This window comes from Mustela lutreola, chromosome 8 (assembly GCF_030435805.1).
Source record: "Mustela lutreola isolate mMusLut2 chromosome 8, mMusLut2.pri, whole genome shotgun sequence".
In the NCBI taxonomy this organism is placed as follows: domain Eukaryota; kingdom Metazoa; phylum Chordata; class Mammalia; order Carnivora; family Mustelidae; genus Mustela; species Mustela lutreola.
The window spans coordinates 56,351,216-56,376,684 of NC_081297.1; the positions used below are offsets into that span (position 1 = coordinate 56,351,216).

At 47.9% G+C, this 25,469-nt stretch overlaps 2 protein-coding genes across 2 annotated transcripts in view; one reads left to right on the forward strand and one right to left on the reverse strand.

Moving 5' to 3' along the window:
- KIF5A (kinesin family member 5A) overlaps window positions 1-8,045 on the reverse strand; it is a 30,936-nt gene extending 22,891 nt beyond the window's left edge. The window contains exon 1 of the mRNA XM_059184832.1: window positions 7,610-8,045. Coding sequence (XP_059040815.1) covers window positions 7,610-7,738 — 129 coding nt within the window. The 5' untranslated portion in view covers window positions 7,739-8,045. The remainder of the gene's footprint in view (window positions 1-7,609) is intronic.
- Window positions 8,046-11,192: 3,147 nt separating this feature from the next.
- DCTN2 (dynactin subunit 2) lies at window positions 11,193-25,455 on the forward strand. The gene is made up of 14 exons (XM_059184835.1): window positions 11,193-11,391; window positions 12,339-12,407; window positions 20,881-20,977; window positions 21,151-21,212; window positions 21,536-21,634; window positions 22,110-22,270; window positions 22,464-22,614; window positions 22,937-23,002; window positions 23,216-23,254; window positions 23,430-23,507; window positions 23,597-23,668; window positions 23,879-23,981; window positions 24,100-24,191; window positions 25,002-25,455. Exons 1-14 carry the CDS (start codon window positions 11,356-11,358, stop codon window positions 25,086-25,088), a joined length of 1,212 nt encoding a protein of 403 aa, XP_059040818.1. The 5' UTR covers window positions 11,193-11,355; the 3' UTR covers window positions 25,089-25,455.
- The last annotated feature ends 14 nt before the right edge of the window (window positions 25,456-25,469 follow it).

Genomic DNA, 25,469 nt, shown 5'->3' on the forward strand with positions numbered 1-25,469 from the left:
ACAAGAGAGCACATACTGTATTATCCCCTTTGTATGAAATTCAAGAAAGGACAAAATTTAGCTAGTGACAGAACTCAAAATGGTGGATGCCTGGAGTCATATTGAGAGGTGGAGGCAAAAGGGAGCTTTCAGGGGTGATGAAAATACTCCAAATTTCTATCTGGGTAGTGGTTACACAGGCGTCGAAATATGTTATAAAATTCATCAAATTGTTTGCATAAGATTTGTGCACTCAATGTATGTGAAGTATACCTCAGTGCTCTCATAAAATAGAACATCATAAAATGATGTTATAATGGCACTTAAAAATGGCTGGTTGATGCACAACCTCATTATTAATAAGAGAAATGCATACTAAAACTATGAAATACCATTTTAATCTATCCAAGTGGGCAAAATAAAATATTTTGACAATTCATTGCATTGGAGAGGGCATATATAAACACGGGGCAACTCCATGAGAGGCAGTTTGGAACCAGTTCTTAAATTTTTAAGTGCATATACTTTAAGACCTCAACTTCTAAAAATGTATCTTACAGACATATGCAATACACACACACACACACACACACAAGGTCATTCAATTGTTTGTAATAGCAACTTATTAGGATAATCCTAAAAGTCCATCAATAGGGACCTGGTTAAATAAATTATGTCATATCCCTACAACAAACTATACAGTTGTTAAATAGAATGAGATATATCTTCATGTGCTGATAAGGAAGACTCTCCTAGACTCAATGTTAAGTTTAAAAAAAAAAAGAGCAAGGTACAAAACAGTATGTACACTATGCCACCATTCTTCTTCTTTTTTTTTTTTTTAAAGATTTTATTTATTTATTTGACAGAGAGAAATTACAAGTAAGCAGAGAGGCAGGCAGAGAGAGGAGGAAGCAGGCTCCCTGCTGAGCAGAGAGCCCGATACGGGACTCGATCCCAGGACCCTGAGATCACGACCTGAGCCGAAGGCAGCGGCTTAACCCACTGAGCCACCCAGGCGCCCTGCCACCATTCTTCTTAAAAAAAAAAAAAGAGTATATGCCAGGCATCTGGCTGGCTCGGTGAGAAGAGCATGTGACTCTTGATCTGGAGATTATGAGTTCAAACCCCACATTAGGTATAGAGATTGCTTAAAGTAAATTGAAAAAAAAATTAATATATGAACATATATATGTAATTGCTTATAAATATATGGTATGCTTTTAGAAAGACCCATAAGAAACTGGTGAAATGGCTGCCTTCTGAAATGGGAACTGGATGGCTACAAAAGAAAAGTAGGGAAGAGGCTTACTATTCATCGTATACATTTCTATATATAATTTGAATTTTGTCACATGTGCATGTTAAGACATGCAAAAATTAAACATTTTTTAAAATACATAAAATTACATAATATATAGTAATGGTATTATATTAGTGAGAGAGCTAACCTACAAAACAATATATAGTTCATTATATACTTTTATTAAAATTTATATATATATATGCAACAAAAACTCAGTGGAAACAAATATATTAAATTGTTAACAGTGTTTTTCTTGGGGTGGTAGCAATTTGAGTGATTTTTAGTTTCTCTTTGTTTCTAATTTTGTCAATAGTTAAAACATACTAGTATTGTTATCGGGCTATGTTTAATAGTATTTTTTTTTAAATCTACTTTGAGGGGTGCCTGGGTGGCTCAGTGGGTTAAGCCTCTTGTCTTCAGCACAAGTCATGATCCCAGGGTCCTGGGATGGAGCCCACATAGGACTCTCTCCTCAGCAGAGAGCTGCTTCCCCCTCTCTCTCTGCCTGCCTCTCTGCCTACCTGTGATCTCTGTCTGTCAAACAAATAAAATCTTTAAAAAAAATAAAAATAATAAAGATAAATAAAAATTAAAATCTACCTTGATTTTTTTTAAAGGTTTGAGTGAGTTTATGAGGTATTCATAGGGCTTTTGTGAATTTTTCATCCTTGTTATCTGAACGGTTCATCATTATACTGCATTATAAAAAACAATATCTTTCTTACATAGAATAAGATCACACAGTGTTAGAAGAAAAGAGCTTTAAAGTGGTATTGATACCTGTCCTCCTCAGTGGTAATACCTTTCTTTTTAAATTTGATTAATTTATTTTTTGTTGAAACTTGATTCTTGAATTGTAATCTAACTCAGTGTTGCCTCCATCCAGTGGCCAAGAAACAGAAACAAACAAAACACGTCTATCTCAGCCCAATGACTCCTGCCTCTTCTCCACCAGTGATGTCTATCTATGCTTCATGAAGCCAGGAATGCAGCCAAAGGGGACTAAATATAACTCTCAAGCCAACTTTGCCCCTCCCTTCTTCCCTTCTGGGAACATGGGCACCAACTCCTTCTCTGCCTTTCCCTTGGTCTTTCTCCTCCTCTCTCACAAACATTCCCAGCGGTAGGATTCCAGAGAAGCCTCAGGAGGCATTAAGATGGAGGGCGCTCTCCAAGTGCTGAAGGCAATTCTGGCCTGAGGAACTCAGCCTAGACTGGGGAGAAGGAAGAGACCAGAGAGAGTAAAAGGGTGTTGTCAGTACTGTGAGGATAAAAGATACCCAAGAACTGGGGCGCCTGGGTGGCTCAGTGGGTTAAAGCCTCTGCCTTCGGCTCAGGTCATGGTCTCAGAGTCCTGAGATCGAGCCCCGCATCGGGCTCTCTACTCAGCGGGGAGCCTGCTTCCTCCTCTCTCTCTCTGCCTACTTGTAATCTCTGCCTTTCAAATGAATAAATAAAATCTTTAAAAAAAAAAAAAAAGATACCCAAGAACTAAAAATGGGTTAACTTTGTAAACTCATGACCATGGAAAGCTACAGACACAGATGATAATTTCAGAGGTTCTGGAAAGTCCTGCTACCACTTCCTGACTCTTAACTAGGTCCTTAAATTCCAGCTCTATCTAGTTTGTTATTTCATCTTTTTATTTTTATTTCTGTTAAATTGTGAATTTCTTTTTAATTTTCCATTGAGTATACTCAAGATGAATTTGTTCATCAGATCTTTTGATGAGAGTAACTAGACCTGTGGTTTTCTACTTTTTCTGCCTCTAGACTGCTCACATGGGAAATATCACCATTATTTATTTATTTCTCATGACACACAATTACTTTGAGTTGGACTGTCAGATGTTGTAGGAGATTTCCTACTAGAATCTGTGTGTGTATAGATTACAAAAGCCACTTTTTTTTTTTTTAAGCTGTTTCTGATGCCCCTCCTGGGCCTCTGCCCAGACCACTCTATAGTCTGTATCACCAAGTAGACCAAGAGTTTCTTGAAGGCAGGGATTCCCTGTAAATCTCCAACATCAAGCACAGTCCTTGGCCCACAGGATGTCCTTCATAAATATTTTTTAAAAACACAGACATTGATGGAGGAAGAGAGTAAGAAGATATTAGAACCCTGTGTGTTTGGATTAAACAACCAGTAAGAAGGGGAAAGGTTAACTCCTTCCCAGTGTATCAAAGGCTAGCTTATGGAGAGACAGCATATATTAGAAATAATAATAACATCTAACTCTTACCAGGAGTTTATTACGCACCTGTCACTGTGCTAAGCAATTTATATGCATTATCTCAGTTAATGTTCACAGCAATTCTAGAAGGTACTATTGTTATACCATTTTATACCTGTGGAGACTGAGGTTCAGAGAGGTAAGGTAGCTTGCCCACAGACACACACCTGAGAAATGGTAGCACACAGTCTCAAACCCAAGCAATCTGAATCCAGATCCACAGTGCCACAGTAATCCAAGGACTGAAGTGCCTGAACACTGAACATGGTGTCAAATCCTTCTCATGGCTTTTTCCACATGACCCCACCCCCATTTGGACATTTCTCCAAATGTTTTCTGACAGAACTGGAGCCCTCCATCACTCCCTTTTTTCAACCTCAACCCCATCTTCAGAAGCCTGCAGTTCTCCTACCCATTCTCTCCCAGGAACCCCCTCCCCACCATGCCAACGTCAGAGACTGGAAGACCAGTTTCATTAGAAACACTAAGGGAGACACACCACCTTTGAGGAACATCCCCTGAGATCCAGTCCCCCTTCCACCCACTGCAATTTAAGCCCTCCTCATAGCCTTCTCCAGAGAGCTCCCTTTCAGTTTCCTGCAGCCCAGGGCTCCAGTCTCCCTGAACCCACCCCAAGCCTCCTTGTTGTTCCCTTGTCCATTTGTGCTTCCCAGCACCTTTCGGTAGTTTTCCATTATGCTAGCTGACTAAAGCTAATGGGAAGGCCAAAGACCAGGGTCCCAAGATGACCAACCTTTTCAACCCTCAGCAAAGCACTTGGTAGAGGCTGAACTTCTGAGCACCAGGCCTGATTTCCATGGTGACACCCCTGGGGATTGTTGCCATGGTAATGCTAGAGAGACACTGGCCATGGTATATACTCTCTGTTTTCCTTTATGAGACTCCCCCAAAGCTAAAGGGAGACCTGCTCCCCCTCTTCAGTTTTCAAAGGAATCCTGCGCCACCCCACACAATATTGACTCTGGTCCAGTAATCCTGCAGGTCCCAACCTAGCTTTTCCTAATGAGGTATTTGACAGGCCTGGATTTTTGCCTGCTCAAGAACCTGCTAACCCATTAGGAGATCTGAGGGAGAAAGAATAGTGGACACTTGAATGAATGAAGGAGAGGAACTGGGAAAGGGGGAGAGAATATATGGGTCTTCCCTCACTGTCATCCCTCGCATGTCTGGTATAGAAGTAGCAACCCAGACAGCAGGCACCTGGGCACTCTGCCCACAAGACCAGGGCCGAGAGACACTTATATGCATACAGTGAAAAAGTCACTCTGGATTCTAAGTGACATAAGAGCAAAACCAGGTACACAGCACACAGACAGTAACCCAGACACCCCTCCACTATGACTCAGGCCATTAACTTTGGCTAAACCCCATCCCCCAGATTCCTGGGAGAAGTCAGAGGAGTTGGGGAGGGATGAGGTTGAAAGAGCTGTCTTTCCAGCTTATTCTCCTACCCTCTGCCAGGCAGAAAAAGCCCAGGAACATCTGAGACTCTGAAGCCCTGGGGTAGCCGCAGTGCTGCAGAGGCAGAGAGGAGAGCCACCAGAGAAAGGAGCAGGGGCTAGGTTTGGAGAGACTATTGTCTGCCCCTTCCCTCTTCCCTCACCTTCCTGACGCAGCTTTCTCCATTAATTCCTCAGATGCTGGGCCCCAAAGGGAACGGGAGGAGGAAAGAGGAGAAGGGGTAGGAGATTTCCTTCTCTTTACGGTACCCTCAAGGGTTGCCTCCAAATCCCTTCTCCTAGAGCCCTCCTCTTTCCAAATGAGCAATGAACAGTCAGGCTGGGAAGGCAAGTTCCAAGGACAATGCCCGAGACAAAATGGCCCCCCACAAGCATCTCTCTCAGCTGGAGAGATTGACAGGAAGGGCTGGGGCAAAGGAAGATACACAGAGAGACAAAGGTGCAGCCCCGGAAATATCAGGCAAGACAGGCAAGGAAGGACCAGGTGTGGAACTAAGATAGAATCTGAACTGGCAGGGAGACCTGGGCCTCTCTGCCTCTCTCTCCCTCTCCCCCTTCTATGGTGTCTCTCCTGTTTCACCAACTGGACAGATCAATACTACCACTCCTTCTCCCAACATCACCCCATGCCCCATGCCCCATGCCCATCACACCAGGATGGCCTGAGAACCTAAAGGAGTTTGTTCAGACTTACCTGAAAGAACTAAACCAAGGAAACTAGGCTTCAAAGTAGAAGCCTTTTGTGGATGTGCTCCCCTATGACCATTTCCCTCCTGTTTCTCAGCCTTCGTGTGTCAGGGGAACCTCAAGCTCCAATTCTCACAGCTAATGCTTGCTGTCCGGACTACTTGGAGAGGAGCCCCCAGGTGACACTGACCAGGGTATAAGGCCTAAGGTCCTTGAGGCCAAAAGAGACAGGGGTCCTCTAGATGCGGCGAACATGCACATATGTAAGCACCCACAGAAGGCAGAAGCACCCATTTGAGTTCTGTGGGTGAGAGCTCAGCATAGTGACAGACTGGGGCCCTTGGGGATGGGACATGTAAGCAGGCTCTTCTTAAGGTATGTTTACACAAAGTCCCATTCTCATTGATTCGGAGGCCCATGCTCCCTCCTCATCTTTCCTTCATTCGTTTAATAAGCATGCCTTATGTCAAGCACTATGGACCAAAGATATATAAACAGTGCCCCTGACCTTGAGGACAACCATCATATGTGCTGCTTCCTTCTCAAATTGGCTACAGTTTCCTGGCCAGCACCCCTCAAGCCCTATAGGACTCAACCTCAGGTCCTTTCACCCTATAGCCTAACAATCCCTACCAAACTGGAAAAGGAGGGGTGGGTGAAGAATTCCCTTTGGGCTATCACAGATAATGGTCGAGAAGAGAAATCTGCAGAGGCAGTGTGATATAAAGGAAAAGCCATGAGGTTTGGAGTTAGAGATTTAGGTTCAGATCCATGAATTAACAGGGTGACCTTGAGAAAGTCATTCAACTTCTTTGGGCCTCAATTTCCTCATCTGTAAAATGGAAATATTAATACCTACTTCAGAGAGTGTTGTTTTGAGATTAAATAATACATGTCCAGTAATAAACACACAGTAAATACTAGTTCCCCTTCTTAATAAGATCTCCTCGTGGGTAGAGCTATCATGATGAGGTAGAAGCAGCTTGATACTTTTTGCTAGATCATCAAAAGGAAGGATGAATAAGCAAGTACCTATTAAAACCTCAGGATTTGATTATTTTTTTAATGTTTTTTTTAAAGATTTTATTTATTTATCGGGGGGGGGGGGCGAAGAGAGCCAGCACAGGCAGACAGAATGGCAGGCAGAGGCAGAGGGAGAAGCAGGCTCCCTGCCGAGCAAGGAGCCCGATGTGGGACCCGAGCCGAAGGCAGCTGCTCAACCAACTGAGCCACCCAGGCGTCCCAGGATTTGGTTATTTTTATTTGTTAGGGGAAACTGGGGTGTCTGAAGCCTCTTCCTACTGTACCTGGGAGGGAAAGGCAGACATTTCCTTAGGACCCCAGAGCCTCCTTCCCAGACTGGGTGTGGCATCAATGCATTTCTTTCCCAGAAAACCCTTCATCAGACCTGTGCCCTCAGCCCAAGTCTAGGCTGTGACTACTTCAGGGGTTGATGGAGAGCCCACTCTCATTCATACCTCCTCCCGCAGAGACCCTGGACTGCCCACCTCCTACCTAGCCGATCCACTAGTCTATCCCCTCCCGTCCTGAGAGGTCGGGGTAGAGATCTGAGCCAATAACAAAGGGAAGATGCGCTTTCCCTAGGGGAGAGGGAAAACATCAGAAAAACACGGGACTGGCTCTAAGGGGTGGGGACGCTGCAGCGAGCAGCAAAGGGGAGTTTGGTCCGCTGACTGCGAGGAAGTAGCCCCCTCCCACTCTGCGGAGACTTGGCCGCCTGCCAGGCCAGGCCACACCCAGCCATCCTGATGCAGGGGAGAGGAGGGGCTGCGGCGGAGAGGTTGGAGGCTGAGCGGCGGGGAGGGGGTGCAGAGTGACAGCCAGGGGCGAAGACTCGGCGGGGGCGGGGAAGATTCATCTTTCCGATCCCTCCCCGAAATTCCCTCCCGGGGCGACACTCACCCCAATAACGACGCTGTCGTCCCCTTGGAAAATGGGGATGAACTTGTCTCCCCGCAGAATCTCGGCCTGGTTCAGGGGCCGAAATCGGCAGAGCACCTTGATGCTACACTCGTTGTTGGTCTCCGCCATGGTGGTCGCCGGCGACGGGCTGGGCACTTCTCGTGCTGCAGGGACGGGTGTGCGCTCCGGAGGAGGGGTGCTCAGCCGGGGCCGAGGCGGAGGACAGGTGCTCGGTCTCTGGAGCCGAGAAAGCAGGTGGGGCGCCCGGGCGAGGGCTGGAGAGCGGGGCCGGGACGCGCTTGCTCGCTCCTGCGGCACGGGGATGCGGGCGACCTGGGCGTCTGGTCCTCTCCCCGCGCTCTGCCTCTCCGCCCCTCGCGCTGCAGCGCCGCGCTGCGGGCCTGGGCGGGGCGGCGGCCGCGGGGCGGGCGGGGCTTCCTTCGCGGGGGGGCCTCCTGCTCGGCTTCCACCCGCTGGGGCACCTGTCCGTTTCTCTCGCCTCCTCCCCTGACGCTCCTAGCTAACCTCGCCCTCACCCCTTCCCCACCCAAGTCCCTCTTCGCATCCCACTTCCCACCTCTACGGCCTGCCCCTCCCTCGAACTCCACCCCTCTGGAAGGGGTAAGCGGGCTGAGGTGGGCCAGTCGCCTGGGTAGGGAAGAGAGCCGACAGCGCTTCCACCCCTTTTATTCCGGGACACCCTCCTCCCCCACCCCCGCCCCGCCCCTGTCACCATCCTCTCCAAATTGAGAGCACACTTCTCATTCCCCATCCCCAACCCCCTCACACAGATTCCCAACCCACTCAACTTTCAAGGGCGGCTGCCAGCAGTGTCAGGAGAAAGGCTATAATTCCCTTCCCCTTTTAGGTCCAAAGGTGCACCATCTCCCCAGTATACACACCAGGTCCCCAATGTGAAGGAAGGCAAACTCGTATTCTGGGCTATCAGAATTCAGACACAGATAAAATTCTCATTTTGCCTGGTCGGGGCTGCAGATGCAGGTGGGCAGGAGATTTTGCAAGAGAAAGGGAGTCAGAAAACAGTGAAGGGGAGTAATGGTGGGGATGGGGAAGGCCACAGGGGCTTTGAGAGAGAATCAGTAGGGCAGACATCTGCATTTAGGTTTAGGTTTCAGACAGGTTTCAGAGCCTACGTAAGCGTGTTTCCTGTCCAAATTACCACTGGACAGAGTCCCAACACCCCAGCCCCTTTCTCAGGGCTTATTTTGCTTCTCCCTCTTCCCTAGCAAAAAAAAAAGAAAAAGAAAAAGAAAAAAGAAATGAAAAGAAAAGAAAAAGCCAAGCCTTAGAGATTCTTTGTCCTTCCTCCCCTCAGGTCAGACTCCTGCTGCAGACCCTGGGCAGAACCACACAGAAGCTGGCCAAATTGATTTTTTTCTTCACGTCACAGGCCTCTGCTGGCTAATAGAGAGTTGGACTGCAGAAGTTGAGGCTCTAGGCCAAGGGAAGAAGCATGATGATGGAAGAAGGGAGGAGGGGATGGAGGTTCTGCCTAGCAATTGTGTAAGGTCACTTGGACACTATGAGGCAAGAGTGAGAGAATGGTGGCCTGACCAGACAACTAACCACTCAGAACTCAGATGAGGGCTTCCACACATTGGGCCTATACCTCTTATCCACCTTGAGTTTTAAGGAAAGTGAAGGAAACTCGTCCAGAATAAGAAACTGGATGGGAAGTGGTGCAGGGATGCTTAACCCCTCAGTGGGTTAAGCCTCTGCCTTTGGCTCTGCTCAGCAAGGAGCTTCCTCCCTCCCTCTCTCTCTCTCTCTCTCTCTCTCTCTGCCTGCCTCTCTGCCTACTTGTGATCTTTGTCTGTCAAATAAATAAAATCTTAAAAAAAGAAAAAAACTGGTTGGGAAGGCAGTAAGACTCTATAGGAAGCTGGATAGAGGCTTGGGGAGGAGCCAGGGGAGTATGCATAGAATGACAATGAGTTCCAAACTCCAGAACGCAAGCATCTCTCCAGTCACTTGGTCTGGCACTATTTCTAAGTGTTGCAGCATCCTGCAAGCTCAGGAAACATTATGGAAAACATCCCAAACTCAGGCCCCCAGGGGCTCCAGGGTGGCAGCCCTAATGGACTTTCAAAATATGCTTGTCTTAAGAAAGAAAAGAAAGAAAAGAAAAAATCTTGCCTATGGAGGGTCAGGGAAAAAATCTTACTGGGTGTCCCCTCCTCTCAAAAACAAAAAATAAAAAACAAACAAAAAACATCCATACACAATGCGGCAAGCTTTTCATAAAGCTAGATTTATTAAATTTCAAAAGATTGTCTTTCAATCTTGAGAGTATGTCCTTCTTACTTTTCTAGTGAGAAATGATGGCTATAGTAAACAGTAGGCTTTCTTTTTCTAATGCACTTAGTTGGCAAAAAAAAAAAAAAAAAAAAAGATTTTATTTATTTATTTGTCAGAGAGAGAGAGAGTGAGCACTGGCAGAAGGAGGCAGAGGGAGAAGCAGGCTTCCTGCCAAGCAAGGAGCCCAATGTGGGACTCAATCCCAGGACGCTGGGATCATGACCCGAGCGGAAGGCAGCTGCTTAACCAACTGAGCCACCCAGGCGTCCCTTAGATGGCAAAATTTAAAGGTAGCAGTACTACGTCCATCCTCAAAAAGGGTTGCTGGGTTTGTTTGTTTGTTTTGTTTTTAAGATTTTATTTATTTGAGAGTGAGAAAGAGAGCATGAGCAGGGGAGGGAAGGCACAGAGGGAGAAGCAGACTCCCTGCTCAGCAGGGAGCACCAGGTGGGATTAGATCCCAGAGTCCTGGGATCAAGACCAGAGCTGAAGGCACAGGCTTTATCATCAGCCACCCAGGCGCCCTAGGGTTGCTGTTGTTTTCATTTTATTGAACTGTGTAATTCAGAAGTCTGAAAACTATTAGTGCAGTTGTTAAGAGCACAGTCACCACTTACCTTCTTATGAGCTTGAAATAAGAGTGCCGGATTTGAAAAACAAAAACAGATGCCCCATTAAATTTAAATTTCAGATTAAAAAGCTAATAATGTGTGTGTGTGTGTGTGTGTGTGTGTGTGTGTGTCTTAGTATGTCCCACATATGATATGGGGCATAATTATACTAAAAAAACCTTATTAGTTGTTTCTTTGAAATTCAAATTTAACTAGGTGCTCTGTATTTATTTGATAGCTCTAACTCGAGAAGATTACTTAACGTTTTCATTCCTAACATGACTAAGCCCTTACTAAATTTTACTTGCAATTACTGTTTTTGAAGTTCTTTCTGTGCCACAGCACGACAGGCTGTATTATCTTTAGTCATTTAATTTCTGGAAGCCCATACGTATTCATCTGGAAAACAGGAATTACAAGATATTTTTTATAGACTTGATGTAAAAATGAAAGAAAATAAGTTGTGTGAAGTAACTCCCAAGGTGCGTTGTTGTTCTCCGTCCAAGCCGGAGTGGGCCAAGACTACACATCCCACAATCCCAGGCGGCGTCCCCCAGCCATTACCTCATTCCCTGGTAGCATTCTCGCCAATCCAGGCCTCTCCAGGGGTGTGGTAGCGGGGTGTTCTCGCGACTTTTGCCTTACCCTTCTCGCTCCTGTACGATTCCTGTCGCGAGACTTCCTGCTCCTCCACCTCCTCCGCCGCTCCCTTTGCCGCCGCCTAAGCCCGGGACCCGGACCCAGCCTCTCCCCTACCCGAACACCGGCCCCGGCTCCACCGAGGCCCCGGTCCCCCAACCCCGCCTCGCCGCCGCCATGGCGGACCCTAAATACGCCGACCTTCCCGGCATTGTGAGTACAGGGCCAACCCCGGCTCCCCAGGACCGCACCCCCGACCTACTAAGGACCCCCAACAGAAACTAACCCTTGACCCCTCCCGCCTGCAGCTCCTCCTCCGCCCCAGGGCTCTAGCTTCTGGCTCCCGGACGGGCCACAGCATCCTCCGGATTCTTACGACCTGACTTAGCCCGGCCGCGGAATGACTTACCAGGCCTTTTTCCGGCAGTCGCCGTTTCTCCGCCCCAAAATCGTCTCTGGGCGCTTAGCTCTTTAGCCCGAGTGTTTCTACCATCCGTGTCAGCACCACCCGTCTCTCTCCTATCTCCCCATAAGGCCCCTCCCCCCACCATCCCAACCCCAAACACACATACCAGGCCACTTGGGGATGGCCTTCACCTTGCCAAAGAAGAGGTTACCATGGCAGAACCCTTCTAGTACCAGATAGAGTACCAGAACTCTGCCCCCCCCCCCCGGGAAACCCGCCTCCGCCCCCTGTACCCGCCCCCCCCCACCCCCGCCCCACACATGCCGGCCTGTACCCTCCCTTTGTGCTGCCTTGCCTGAATTCTCAAGGGTGGGGGTTGGGTCACAGGACCTTGTACTGAGTCACTCTCAACCTTTGTGCCAGGGTAGCGGTGTATAGGGCCTAATTGGAAGATAACGCTCTCCTACTTCGAGCATAATGATTGCCAAGAGCCCGCACCCTTTCCGATTCAGGGTCACATCTTTGTCATCACTTACAGTCACCACTTACCATGAGGTCCCAACTGTGCCCTCTGTCATTCTCACCCCTTTAAGACATGGGAACTATTATACAGTTCACTGGATAGGTAGAAGAGAGGCGACAGAATCCTGGCCTCACAGCCTGTCTTCTCTGTTAGTTTATTGAAATGGAGTGGGTCAGGAGTATTGGTGGATGCTGGGTAATGAGGTAGGGTGGTCACTGCTTCTGTCTGCAGGCCAGGAACGAGCCAGATGTTTATGAAACCAGCGATCTGCCTGAGGATGATCAAGCCGAGTTTGATGCGGTAAGACTATGTGCTGCTTCAGTACTCTTACAGACCCTGACCTCTCTCCCCCAGGCTGACCCTTTCCCTTTACTGGGGAGCCACAACAATAAGCGGGTATGCCAACCCAGCCTGGGAGGTATATAGGTTGCAGGCGTACAGCCACCAGTGAACAGTGCTAGGAAGGAGAGCCCGGTCTGTGGAATCACAACTAACAAGACCTGACTTGGGTCTTTTTAAATAAAAGTTGAAATATCTCAAGACAGTCTTGTTTGGAGCCAGTGATTTAGGGAGGCCTCTGGGTGCTAGTCTATAGTAATGAATCCTGAAGCCTGAGCACTTACAAACTCCTTGAGGTTAGGATGTAAGCCTTCAGTTTCATAAAATATTTCACTTGATGCATGTTCATCAGTATCCAGCAGGAGCTAGATTTTGAAGTATAGAGGAATAGTCTTTTTCCTGAATACCCAGTATCCGTTGAGCAAGGAGTGAGAAAGTGATGTGGAGATTTTAGAAAGATAAGGGATCCAGTCAGAGCAAAACAAATTTTTTTTTAAGATTTTATTTATTTATCAGAGAGAGAGAGAGCGAGCACAAGCAGGCAGAGAGGCAGGCAGAGGCAGAGAGAGAAGCAGGCTCCCCACTGAGCAAGGAGCCTGATGTGGGACTCGATCTCACGACCCTGGGATCATGACCCGAGCCAAAGGCAGTGGCTTAACCAACTGAGCCACCCAGGCACCCCAGAGCAAAACGAATTTGAGGAAGAATGTAAATATTTCCTACAGCAAAAGAGAGTGAGTCCCTTAGCACTTTAGGACCTAAGAAGAACTCTAAGGAGGAAATGAGCTGTGGACACATTTTAACCATGAGGGGAACCACTGAGCATGTTGATTGAATGTGTTCATTCTATGTTGGGTTTTGTGCAATGCAGAGGAAGAAATGTCCCTGCCTTTAAGGATGCCCCAGTCTAATGGTGGAGTTAGGATACATACAGTTTAGGAAACATGGAATAAACAAAATGGAGTGAATAGAAATCAGCATGGTAAAAACTTGTATGTAAGTGTCAAGGGGAACAAAGTTCTGTTAGCATTTTTTACAAGATGTGTTATAGGTTCTATTCCAGAGAGAGCTGGGCTAAGGTCACATTGATGAAGCAGGCTCCGTATGTGTGTCTCCAAGTCCTGTGGCTATGTCTGTGGGGCTGGTTAGTCCTGGAGAATGCTGGCTGCTGGCTTCTAATGTATGGCTTGGCGTACTCACTTATTCCTTATTTGATTTCCCCCATGTGGAAATGGTTCCTATTCTGTGGGAACACCTTCCCTGTCTCCTCTCTCAGTGGTGTGTTCCTTGTGGCTTCTGTACTTGCTGGCATGTCAGTCTGTCCCCCAAGCTTGAATATCTGGAGATAATGCAGATGTTGTCATTGCTCGAGGACCTGGGAGTGCACCTGTCAGTCTAAGATGTATGTTACTAGGAAGCTGTCTTTGACCTCACAGAGCATGAGTGTAGAAGCTGAGGACTTCAGTCCTCTGACCCATTTCAGAGACTGTTCAACTCTGGCCTAGGCCTCTGCCCATAAAGTGTCACAACTTCATGGTGAGATAATTAACGGCAGGTTGTCTGTTTGTCACTGATTGTGATATGAATGGGCAGTATCACAGCAATCCCCCTCCCAAAAGAAAAAAATAACATGTGTAGTTTTCCTTTTGAAAGTCCTGGGATGTTTCTTAAAGAAGAAGATGACAGGCATGGATGGGAGCACCTGAATGTGCAGCCCTGATTGGCTGTTTTTCCCTGCGGTGCCTGAGCAGCCTATTTCAGTAATACCTAGTGGGATGGCTGATAGGGAGGGATTCCAGAAGTGTTCATTTCCTGCAGCATATTGTTCAGGATGATGGTATAGCAGTGCATAGGAGCTGGTTGGTAAATACAAGAAGAGTCGAGTTTCCTCCATCACCTAAGACACAGCTAAATGAATCTTCATCACTAGGTGGGAGGGAGAAGGGTGGGGAGACCTTCAGCTGCTTCAGAAGGAGGGGGGCGCTGAGATATTTACTGATGTCAGCTAATGTCTCTGGCCTCTGGGTGTCCCTGTAGGCCTTAGGAAGGCAGCCTTCGGGAAGTCAGCTGAGTAATGGTCCTGTTCCTGCTCTTAATATTGATTTAAATGTGCAGCTTGAAGAGAAGTGGGTTGTACTTAGTCCAGAAGCCTCATGTCTGTGAGGCCTGAATTCTCACTAACAGCCTGTCCCCTCCCTTCCCAAGACGTAGCACTGATGACAACATGTAACCAGCATTGTGGCTGAACTGTGAGGTTTTCAGTCACCTTAACTCCTGGCAACAGAATGTTTTGCCTTAGTCTCCAGATTATTTTCAACTTTAATTTGATTCATTTCTACATAGATAACATATGTGCATAGAACAAAAGTCTCTTCCCACCCCTGCCTGCCACCACCCAGGTCCCTTCCCTGAAGACAAACAATATGATCATTTTCTAAAGGAACCTTTTGGGGGATCTCCAGATTTTTATTTAAAGGAATAATCAGAGTGTTGACCCTCACTGTCTTTTAACCTCCTTCCTCTGATTGCTCCACTGTGGAAAAAACTCAGCTGCTGAAGGAAATAATGTCCCTTAAAGATTGTCATTGCTCTGGGGATAAAAATATATGTTTATAAAAAATAAAAAATAAAAAATAAAGATTGTCATTGCTAGTTTAATTTAATCATAAAAGCATTGCAGTTCCTATAGTGGAGGGGATGGTGGAGGAAAGTAGTATAAAAGGTTTTAGTTTTGCTAAAGATGATCCTGATTTTCCTACTATTCCTTTAAAACAATTTTAGCAGGAAGGAAAATACTCTAAGGTAAATAGGCCAGACAGCAGCACACGCTAGCCCTTTCCTCTTCAATGTAAGAGAATCTCGTCTCTGCATTTCAGACACTCCTAGGTTGATTTGGACGATGGGCTTACTTGGAGACTTTTCTTAAAATGTCTTGTCAGGAAAGCTAATTCCTGACTGGAATTTCCTCCCTGCTGGACCCCCACTCTACCTTGGGTCTGTGAGGCATTCTGCTTCTGGCTTTTGAACTGCTGGAGCAAGGAGAGTAAATTTAGAAAATCTCACTAGAAACAGGCTATAGTTTCTCCCTTGATGACTTACTGATCTCCAGTGCCATGCGAAAGGGGAAAAAATGACCTAGCCACAGTCTGACAGGGCCCTGGCAGAGGCTGTTCTCCAAAGGGTAGATACTGCTGGACACTCCACCAGCTTGAGATGAGAAACAGTATGTTGTCTTCCTTACAGTTTGAGATACCATAGAGTTTGCTTGATTGTGTTCATTGACTGTTGGCGCTCTTGAACTTACCTGAGTTTTTCCTAATGCTTCCCCCATCCTCCCTCCTCACCACCTTGCCTGGACACTAGTTTGCACAAGTAAGACCATTCGATGCTTCTTCTCTGCATGTTTTTTTTTTCATCTGCCATCTCGCATGCAATGCTCTGTCACTGTACTATTGTTGTAGCTAATCGTTTTGAATTCTGTCGAGTCCCTAGCTGGGTCATTAAGGGGCCTATTGGCCTTATGTTTAAAAATCATTAATCAAGGTTTGGAAGTATAAATCTGATTCATGAGTCATTGTCTCTTTCCCTTGTGAGGTCTGCAGAATAAAACTGTCCAATGGAGGATGGAATAGAAACATGGAGGCTAGGAATGCTTTTGCATATGAGGCATTTAGGGGCTGGAGTTAGAAGGGGTTGGCTTTCTCCTCCTCAGACTGAAATGAATTAAGAGAAAAGAAGTAACTGTTAGCCATTCTAGACAAGGGTAGAGAACAAGGGGGACAGTCACAGTCCTCACTTCTTAGCTGTGTGTAGACTATCCCTGGGAAATACTCATTTTAATGTTCCCTGTGTTAAGCCTTTAGATAAAAGTAAATGGGATGGGAAAGGAGTGTTACATGTAATTTTAAGGTAGTAACTTGGATTATTTGTGCTTTCACGAGTCTTTTTGTTTCTGTACCCCTCCTTTAGGAATGGGTGGATGGTCAGCATTATGTTGATCCATCCTGGACAGTTTTCTTCTACAGCATTCTCCAACTTCCTTGTCAGCATGGTTCTGAAGTCCCCCTGGCTGCAGTGTTGGCAAGGAGCCTTAACGGGCTCAGAGAACAGCAGTGGCCTCTTTCCCTTTCTGATCTAGACCTCAGGTCTTGCCCTCTGAGGCACAGCCATTTAGCCAAACAGCCCTGGGGAGTCAGGGGGTCCATTAGTGAGAGGGACTGGGAGTCATGTACCAGGTAAACTGGTACCTGGGATCAGGGCACTTGGAATTTTTCAGTCAAGGTGGCTGGGTGGACTGTTTCTGTGATGACTGTTAATACTCCAGGTTATAGGAATTATGCCTAAAAGCTCATCATCCCACAGTGCCCCCAAAGGACAGACCTGGAGGTGGTGTATACGGTTTACAGACTAATATGCCACTTTTCCTTTTCTTTGGTTTTCTATCCTCCCCCACTCTGCTTGTTCCTCATGATTTGAATTTGAACTTATAGCTCATTGTCTCTCTCTCCTTGAGTTTCTCCCAGGCTGGTTTTAGCTTGGTGGGGCAAATAAGAGAAAGGTAGTGTGTGTGTGCCTCCCCTTGTGTGTTCGCCTGTGTGCGCCTGTGAGTGCTTATACTCCCTCTGTGCAGAGACCTCCCAGTGTAGACCCACAGGGTCTGGATCTGCCTTGACCCTGATCTGAAGTAGGAGTCTTGGCTTAACTGGGCCCTAGCATCAGACAGGGAATGGAGAGGTGGAGGCTCAGGCGTTTCTAGGTGAAATCTCTGAGGCAGGAAGCACTTGTCTTTGTCCCACCGCGCATTGTCATATATACATAACCATCTTTAAGCTTCCACGATTCTGCGTGCCCATCAGTAGAGCTCCTGGAGAGGCAGGGCGTAACACTAGATTTCCCTCCTGGTCGTTCTGTACTCGTCTTGCCTAAAAGCCAGAGCCTTGTCTGTGTATCTGGACTAAAAGAAGGCCTCTTTGGAGTACTCTCACCTTTCCCCCTTTTCCATGCTCTAACCTCTGTGAATCTTGTGAGCAGAAGGTGGAAGAAACATATTCTGCACATGGGCTGGGACCTATGAATCTTGGTATCCTCTGGGTTCTTTGTGCTCACACGTCATAGCAGAATTGCTCTGGTTCCCCTGGGGCTGTGGGGGTAGTTACCAACTAATCAAGGTGGATGCAAACACACTGGACTATCCGAGGGGCCGGAACGTGCCCTGCCTCTCCTCTGGCAGTGGAGAGCGAGAACGGGTGCTTCATGTTTCCTGACACTCACCATCTCCTGACATATTTTGTTCTGCTTAACCTTAAGTCCTGTCACGCTACCCTTACGGGCACCCTCATTGCAACCAGTTCCACCATCCAGACATCTCATTCTTCAAGACTAGAGAAGCCAAGAGACAGTGAGACTTGAACCATGAAGTCTCCCCTTGAGAAGGACTAAGAAGCCCCTCAGTCAGCTTCGTGTCCTTAGAGTCACCACAGCCTCTGCTTCACATTCTGCCTTGTCTGCCCCCACCCCCACTTTCCTGTTCCTGCCACTAGCTTGCACCATCTCACTAGTTCTCAGATAATCTTACATTGCTTCTAATGGCAGAGTTTCATGATATTCTCACCACCAGAGAGGAAAGGGTCCCAAGGTCTTCTTTCTCTTGGGGTACGTAGTGGCTCCAGCTGAAACTTCTGGGCCCCCAAATTTTGCTAGGCTCCCCTGGGCCCTATGGTGCAGTGTGTTTGAAGCTATCATATAGTGCATGTGACAATTTGCTAATAACAATTTTGTCTTTTTTTTCCCCTCCCTCACCCCCATTTCCCCACTCCCTTTCCTTTTAACTCTTTTGATTTTCTCACCTCTGGGGAAAACCACCAGGAGCTGGTAAGAAGCCTGACCTTTCATCTGCTTTTTAATGGGGTGTGCTGTGATGGGCAGTTGTTTCTCTGTCCTTTTGTCTCTGCTAAATCTTTAATCCCTCTATCCAGCCCCACCTCCCGGCGACAGCCTTTTCCCATCTTATGAATCACTGTAGTGACACTGCCCCCAGCCCATGCCCCCAGATCTCTGAGGCACTGGTGGAATGGGTGCCACTGGAGGACAGAAGGGTGCTGGCCATCTGAGTCTCTGGGACCACATCCTTGGAGAGGCTCTAAGGAGATGCCAGTGTCGGGCAGCTCTCCTGACCCAGACCATGATCCAAAGTGGAAAGAGTGAGATGAAAGTGCTATTAATTCCCGCCACTGTCCAGGACCTCTGAGGCCCACACTTTGTACATTGACCCTTTTCTACTCAACCAACCCCTTACCTACTTAGGAAAGTAGCTTCTCATCAGCAAAGTGCCTGGCCCATAATGAGGGTATTAATAGATGGCAGCCATGATTAATTTCCTTCCTTGGTCTATAGACTATGCTTCCCATTTGTCTTTTTAGGAGGATTTTTTTTTTTTTTAAGATTTTATTTATTTGTCAGAGAGAGAGAGAGGGAGAGAGCGAGCACAGGCAGACGGAATGGCAGGCAGAGGCAGAGGGAGAAGCAGGCTCCCTGCTGAGCAAGGAGCCCGATGTGGGACTCGATCCCAGGACGCTGGGATCATGACCTGAGCCAAAGGCAGCTGCTCAACCAACTGAGCCACCCAGGCGTCCCTTAAGAGGATTTTTTTAAATGGATTTCTACCTCATTGGCCTTGACTGGGGCAGTCACAGGGAGGAGTGTGAACTTAAGAGAAGGTGGTCCTCTGTCCTCTCTCCTCATTGGGAGTCCTCAGACACTTTGCAGAGGCCGGAGACCGCACAGTTATTTGGCCTGTGGGTGCTCTGGCCATACATTTCAGAGAAGATTAAAGGACAGAATAATTTGGGGCTCAGTTGTTTCTTTACCCTTGCACATAGGATGTTGAGCCCTTTGGTTTTCCCTTAATCTTTAGCTGCTCAGCACTTCCCTGAAGAAGAGGTAAAGGTCAAAGTTGATGTTTTCTCCTTACTCCCTCCCTTCCCTATTTTTAAAGCTGCCACTCACACTGATTCCTTCTCTAATAGCAGATCAGAGATGAAGGATGGAGCTTCTGTCTGCTGCTCTTCATGATGCCTCTCCATTATCATTCCCTGCTCCCACCCTCAATACCCACACACAGGCAGAGACTCTCTGACCAGTCCTGGCTGCATGTTAGAATCAGCTGGGTAGCTTTTCAGCCGGCCTACTCTCCTGACCCTACCCCAGAACAATAATGAAATCAAAATCTACAGAGAACCCAGGCCTTTTTTCCACTTTTTTTAAAATTTTAATTTATTTTTAATTTACATTTTGTAAGTGGTGCAAATACATGGGCAGGGTTGAGAACTGTTGTTCTAGTTAAAGGCAAGAAGACTCACTTTGCCAACTGCCTTCTATAGAAGGTGGAGCTGTCGTCCCCCAATAGCACAAGATCCTCGGGCCTCCCTCCCCCTCTTTCACGAGGACAGTGAGAGCTGCTGGACTGCTGACAAGGGAAGGAGATGTGTAAAGTGCCTGGTCTTGGTGTAGTTACTGGAATCTGAACAGCCAGTCAGTATCTAGTAAGGAGGGAACCACTCTGCTAGGGTAAACTCTCTTTATTACACTCTTCCCCATGCTCCCTGCTAAGGAGAGAGCTTCAGTGCTTGATACAAGAGCAGAGGGTGCAGGGAGAAGAGGCGGGTGCTGTGGCTTCTCTTCGAGAGGCTTCTCTCTGAGAAGCTGCTGGGCTACTTCCATGTCAGGATATAGGCGTGGCCCTCACCCGGGCGTCCTTTTGGCAAGCAGGTAGTGCTTATGCTTATTGTTTCTAAGACATCCCTTAAAAAATATATAGTAATCTTTTGCCTCTTCTCTCTGCATCCTGAACTCCCCAGCCTAATGGCAGCCTTGGCACTGGACTGCTGGTCATGTCCTCTCCCAGCCTTACTTTTGTATCTCAGAGCTGGTATCTTCCCTTCAGCAGCATATTCACCGTCAGAGTTAGCAGCTGGAATGTCTGCCACTCTTCCTCTTTCCTCCCAGCAAGGATGGGAGGTTAGCTTGAAATGTCCATCCTCAGCAACAGGGAGATTTACTTTTGGGAGGGGGGGTTCAGAGAGGTCAGGCTAGTTTCTTGGCCTGAGTGCATGGTGTGTGCTAGGTAACTGGGAGGGCCCCAGTGGGTGGGGTGGGGGGTGAGGGGGAGGCTTATGTACAGAGTGGGTGGGGAGGTTATGCTACCTCTGTTCCTTGAATCAGGGTGTTAATATTTATACAACTGAGACTCCCAATTTACCAGGAAGCTTCCGTTCCCTAGGTTGAGCCTGGGTCAGCAACTTGGAGTGGAGCCGCCCTTTTCTTCTCTTGGGAATGTGGGGCCCAATCTCCTCTAGTGGTTTGGGGGTTTTGTGGGGTCAGGGAAGTCTAGGGTGAGAATGAATCTGCCCCTGGCCTGAACTCCCTGTTCCTGCAGGAGGAGCTGACGAGCACAAGTGTGGAGCACATCATTGTCAATCCCAATGCCGCCTATGACAAGTTCAAAGACAAGAGAGTGGGGACAAAGGGACTTGGTGAGACTGGGCTGGAAACTGGATGGGGGGAGGTCTGTCCTTGGGCCATAGTGGCATGCTTTGGGGGAGAAGGTCTTCATGGAGATCTTTCATGGTAGCCCCGACAGTCACCTGAGACCGTGACTGCCCTGGGCCTAGATCAGGCCCTCAATTCCATCTTCTTTTCTTGGCAGATTTCTCAGATCGTATTGGAAAAACCAAGAGAACAGGATATGAATCTGGAGAATATGAGCTGGTTTGTTGTGTGTGTGTGTTGATGGTGATGGTGCCGTGATCCTGGTTAGGAGGGACATCAAGGGACACAGTCAGGCTTCTGGGTTTTTCTCTCTTTGGGGTTCCCAAGAAACCCAACAGGACACGTTTGAGGATGCTTAGTCCCCCTGCTGTTTGCTCTGGAGAGTCTCCAGGCCTCCAGTTATTTTGTACCAGGTTGTTCTGTACCAGGCATTCTGAGTTGGATGGGATATCCTTACAACCTAAGCTCAGGGTTTGGATAAATTCTTGAGGAGGCTCCCTGTACCAAGGGATTTAACTTCACTATATGTGCTTGCTGTCTAGCTTGGAGAGGGCCTGGGAGTGAAGGAGACACCGCAACAAAAGTACCAGCGACTATTGCACGAGGTCCAGGAGCTGACAACTGAAGTTGAGAAAATCAAGGTACTTGTAAACTCCCTTCTCTTCTTTGTGCCCTGACTTACATAGCAGAGTAGGACCTCACAGCAGGAGGAAAAAGGTTCCCAAGGCTCCTTGGTAAGGAAGCTGGGGTTCCTAGGTTTAGGGGTATAAATAGATCTATATTCAGTACCATAGGTGGGTAAGAACCATCCAGTAACTTCCAGCCACAGCCATTCTTAAGGGCCTTGATCCTTTTTTCTGTTGTTGTTGTTGTTTTTAAGATTGTATTTATTTGAGAGAGAGAGAGAGCAAGTGCGCGCATGAGCAGAGAAAGGGGCGAAGGGAGAAGCAGACTCCCCACTGAGCAGGGAGCCAGGCTCTGAGGTCAGTCCCAGGACTCTGGTATCATGGCCTGAGCCGAAGGCAGACACTTAACTGACTGAGCCATCTAGGCACCCCCTTTTTCTGGTCTTGATTGCCCTGGCCACCCCTCATTGTCTGCTTCTTCTCATACCAGGCAACGGTGAAGGAGTCCGCCACTGAAGAGAAGCTGACCCCCGTGGTGTTGGCTAAACAGCTGGCTGCCCTGAAGCAGCAGCTAGTTGCTTCCCACCTGGAGAAGCTGCTGGGACCAGATGCAGCCATCAACCTTACTGACCCCGATGGAGCTCTGGCTAAGTGGGTGTCCTGCTTTGTTGGGAAATCATTGCTGCCTGGGGCATAGGGTCACTCAGCCAGGTATTGGCCAGGATACTAAGGGGAGAGGTACCCTAGCTGTTCCTTAATGCTGAGCGCAAGGCAGAAATGAGAGAGGGCTGGGCTTGCCCACATCCTTCAAGTTCTAGTCTTATTACTTGGTCTTCTGTCCCAGGCGCCTGCTTCTGCAGCTGGAGGCAACCAAAAACAGCAAAGGAACCGGTTCAGGGGGAAAGACCACCAGTGGTACTCTTGTAGATAGTAGCCTTGTCACTTATGAACTACATTCTCGGCCTGAACAGGACAAGTTCTCTCAAGCTGCCAAAGTAAGTATGTATGGTTGGTTGGGGGGCTGGGGTAGCATGGCCCTGAAGACTTTCCTACCTCCCTCCAGGGGATCAGATATCAGGGTGCTGGGAATGCTTCCGATTCCTCTTGATGTTTCGTTCTCCATGTTTCCCTCACCCATCTACTTAAAAGATTTTAAGAATGTGATCAGGTTGTGTTCCAGAGAAAGTGGTCCCTTGGCAGAGTGGAGAGGAGGAGGGAGGGGAATGGCAAGCGGACAAGCAGAGAAGAGTGGGATGTTAGTGCCTGCTGCAGCGGCAGGCAGGCCGGTGGCGAGTTTCACTCCCTTCCTCGTCCTAGGTTGCAGAACTTGAGAAGCGCCTGACAGAGCTGGAAGCAACTGTACGCTGTGATCAGGATGCTCAGGTTAGGTGCTCTCCTTTACTGAGTCTGACCTTGCATCCTGCGCCCTCTTCCCTGACACTCAGAGCATTCCACAGAACCCCGGGGAGAGTGGGAAGGTCTTCATTTATCAGATCAGCCAGTGGGTTGCCGGCTAGACCTGGGAAGGATGGGAGACAGTAGTAATTGTGAGGAGACACAAGAACCACTGATTTCTTTCCTCCTCTTCCCCGCCAGAATCCCCTTTCAGCAGGTGTTCAGGGAGCCTGTCTCATGGTGAGTATACAAGGAACCAGAGTGTTGGATTACAGAGGAGATAGTGAGGTTGGGTTTGTGGGTCCATAGCTGTATATTAATCACCTCCAGTGGAATACAGTGGCGTATTCCTCGTGGCGTCTTCCTAGTCTGATCCTTTCCCCTCTATGAATTTTGTCCCAACCTCCACCCCCAGGAGACTGTAGAACTGCTGCAAGCAAAGGTGAATGCCCTGGACCTTGCAGTTTTGGACCAAGTGGAGGCTCGGCTACAGGTATTAAATGGAGGGCAAACTGGATTACAGGTAGCTTGGGACTTCAGAAACCCTGGGTGCCCTATCGACCTTGAAGTCTGTGTTTTCAGAGTGTCCTGGGAAAGGTGAATGAGATTGCCAAGCATAAAGCTTCTGTAGAAGATGCAGATACACAAAGCAAGGTCAGGAAGAGCCCTTCCCCCCAGTTCTGTATCCTTTCCTGTTCCCTCTTGTTTTCTGAGTCCTTCTGGTGGTCTTACCTGAGCTTGAGAGGTGCTGTCTTCATAAGCTCTTACCAGCTGAGACAGTGAGGGGCCTGCCCTCACCCACCCAGGTGGTCGTTGTGTACCTCACTTGGCCATCCCCTTAGGGCCCTGTCCTGTCCCCACCAGGTGCACCAGCTATACGACACCGTACAGCGCTGGAGCCCCATCGCCTCCACCCTTCCAGAGCTGGTGCAGAGACTTGTCACCATCAAGCAACTGCATGAGCAAGGTGGGAGGCCTGCTGCCGGGGGCGAGGGGAGAGGAATTGGACAGCGGGCAGCTTTTGTTTCCTCCCCTCTTGTTGTGGATTCTGATGTCATCCATACCTTCTCTACCTTCTTTTGTAGCCATGCAGTTCGGTCAGCTCCTGACCCACTTGGATACCACACAGCAAATGATTGCTAGCTCCCTCAAGGACAACACCACCCTCCTGACCCAGGTGTGTGCCCCTTTATTGGTCTGTTGCTTCTGTTCTCTAGCAGCCTGGGTTCTGCCTTGGCCCAGGTTGTAACGGGACGTGGCAGGGGCTTGGTTTGAGTCTCTACTGTTTGTCAGTGGTTGTGGGACCTTTGACAACTTACTTAACCTGTGAACTTCCATCTTACCATCTGGAAAACTGTACCTACCTCAGGGTTGTATGGATTAGGTGAAATACTGTGAGTGAATTGTTAGAGTTCCAGTGAACCTGTTTTTCCTACAGCACCTACCCAGTCCCTCTACAGTCTCAGCTTAGCTTTCCCCTCCCTGGGTCCTCAGCCAGATGTGCTTGTATCCAGAGCACAGCACACTGGGAGGAGTATGGACTCTGAAATGAACAGCAGGCTCCAATCTTGTTTTACCGCTTCCTCTTCTCTGACACTGGGTAGTGAACTTCACCTTCATTCTTAGCAGTGCCCAGCACATGGTCCTCAGTTTCTCTTGGAGACACTGTTTTCAGTGCTGAGGGCAGAATTACAGTGGAGAGACCCAACACCACAGGACCATCAGATGAATGAAGAAATATATAAAGTATAATATGTTCTGCCTCTAGAGCTGTTTTCTAAAGTTTTGAGCCAGTAAAACTCTCATTCCAGTAAAATCATACCTGTTCCTCATTATATAAAACAGACCAAAACAGCTACTATCACATGCCCACTCGGGCCCATAAGCTATGCTTCCATTTCTTGTCTTCTCCAAAAGCATTTCTTCAAGTGCTCACCCAGGCAGGCACCTGGGCCTGATAGAGTAAAACATCTCTGTGACTTTCTAGGTGCAGAAAACCATGCGTGAGAACCTGTCCACGGTTGAGGGGAATTTTGCCAACATTGACGAGCGGATGAAGAAGCTGGGAAAGTGAGCACCTTTAGGAGATGGAGAATGGGGGTAATCCCTACCCCCTTGAACTCTGTTAACAGCTTACATAGGGTTTCCCCTTAATTATAACTCTTGCATCCCCATACCATTTGACACTGGGGGCAAAGGGGTTCTTCTTGCATGTGGGGTTTACACCCCTCCTCCGAGGAATACAGAGTGGTAGCTGGGGGACATTAGATAGTGGTCTCCCCTCAGGCCCCGGGGATGTGGGCCTTGCCACATGCCAGCTCCTGTCCAGTACTGCTTTGCTTGGGGCGGGGCAGGATTGGGTTCGGTCCTCCAGCACAGCTCCCCTGGCTGGTTGCAGTTCTGTACAACTGTTTCTGACCATTAAATGCTGTTGTACTCTGTGTGGCCCCTGCTG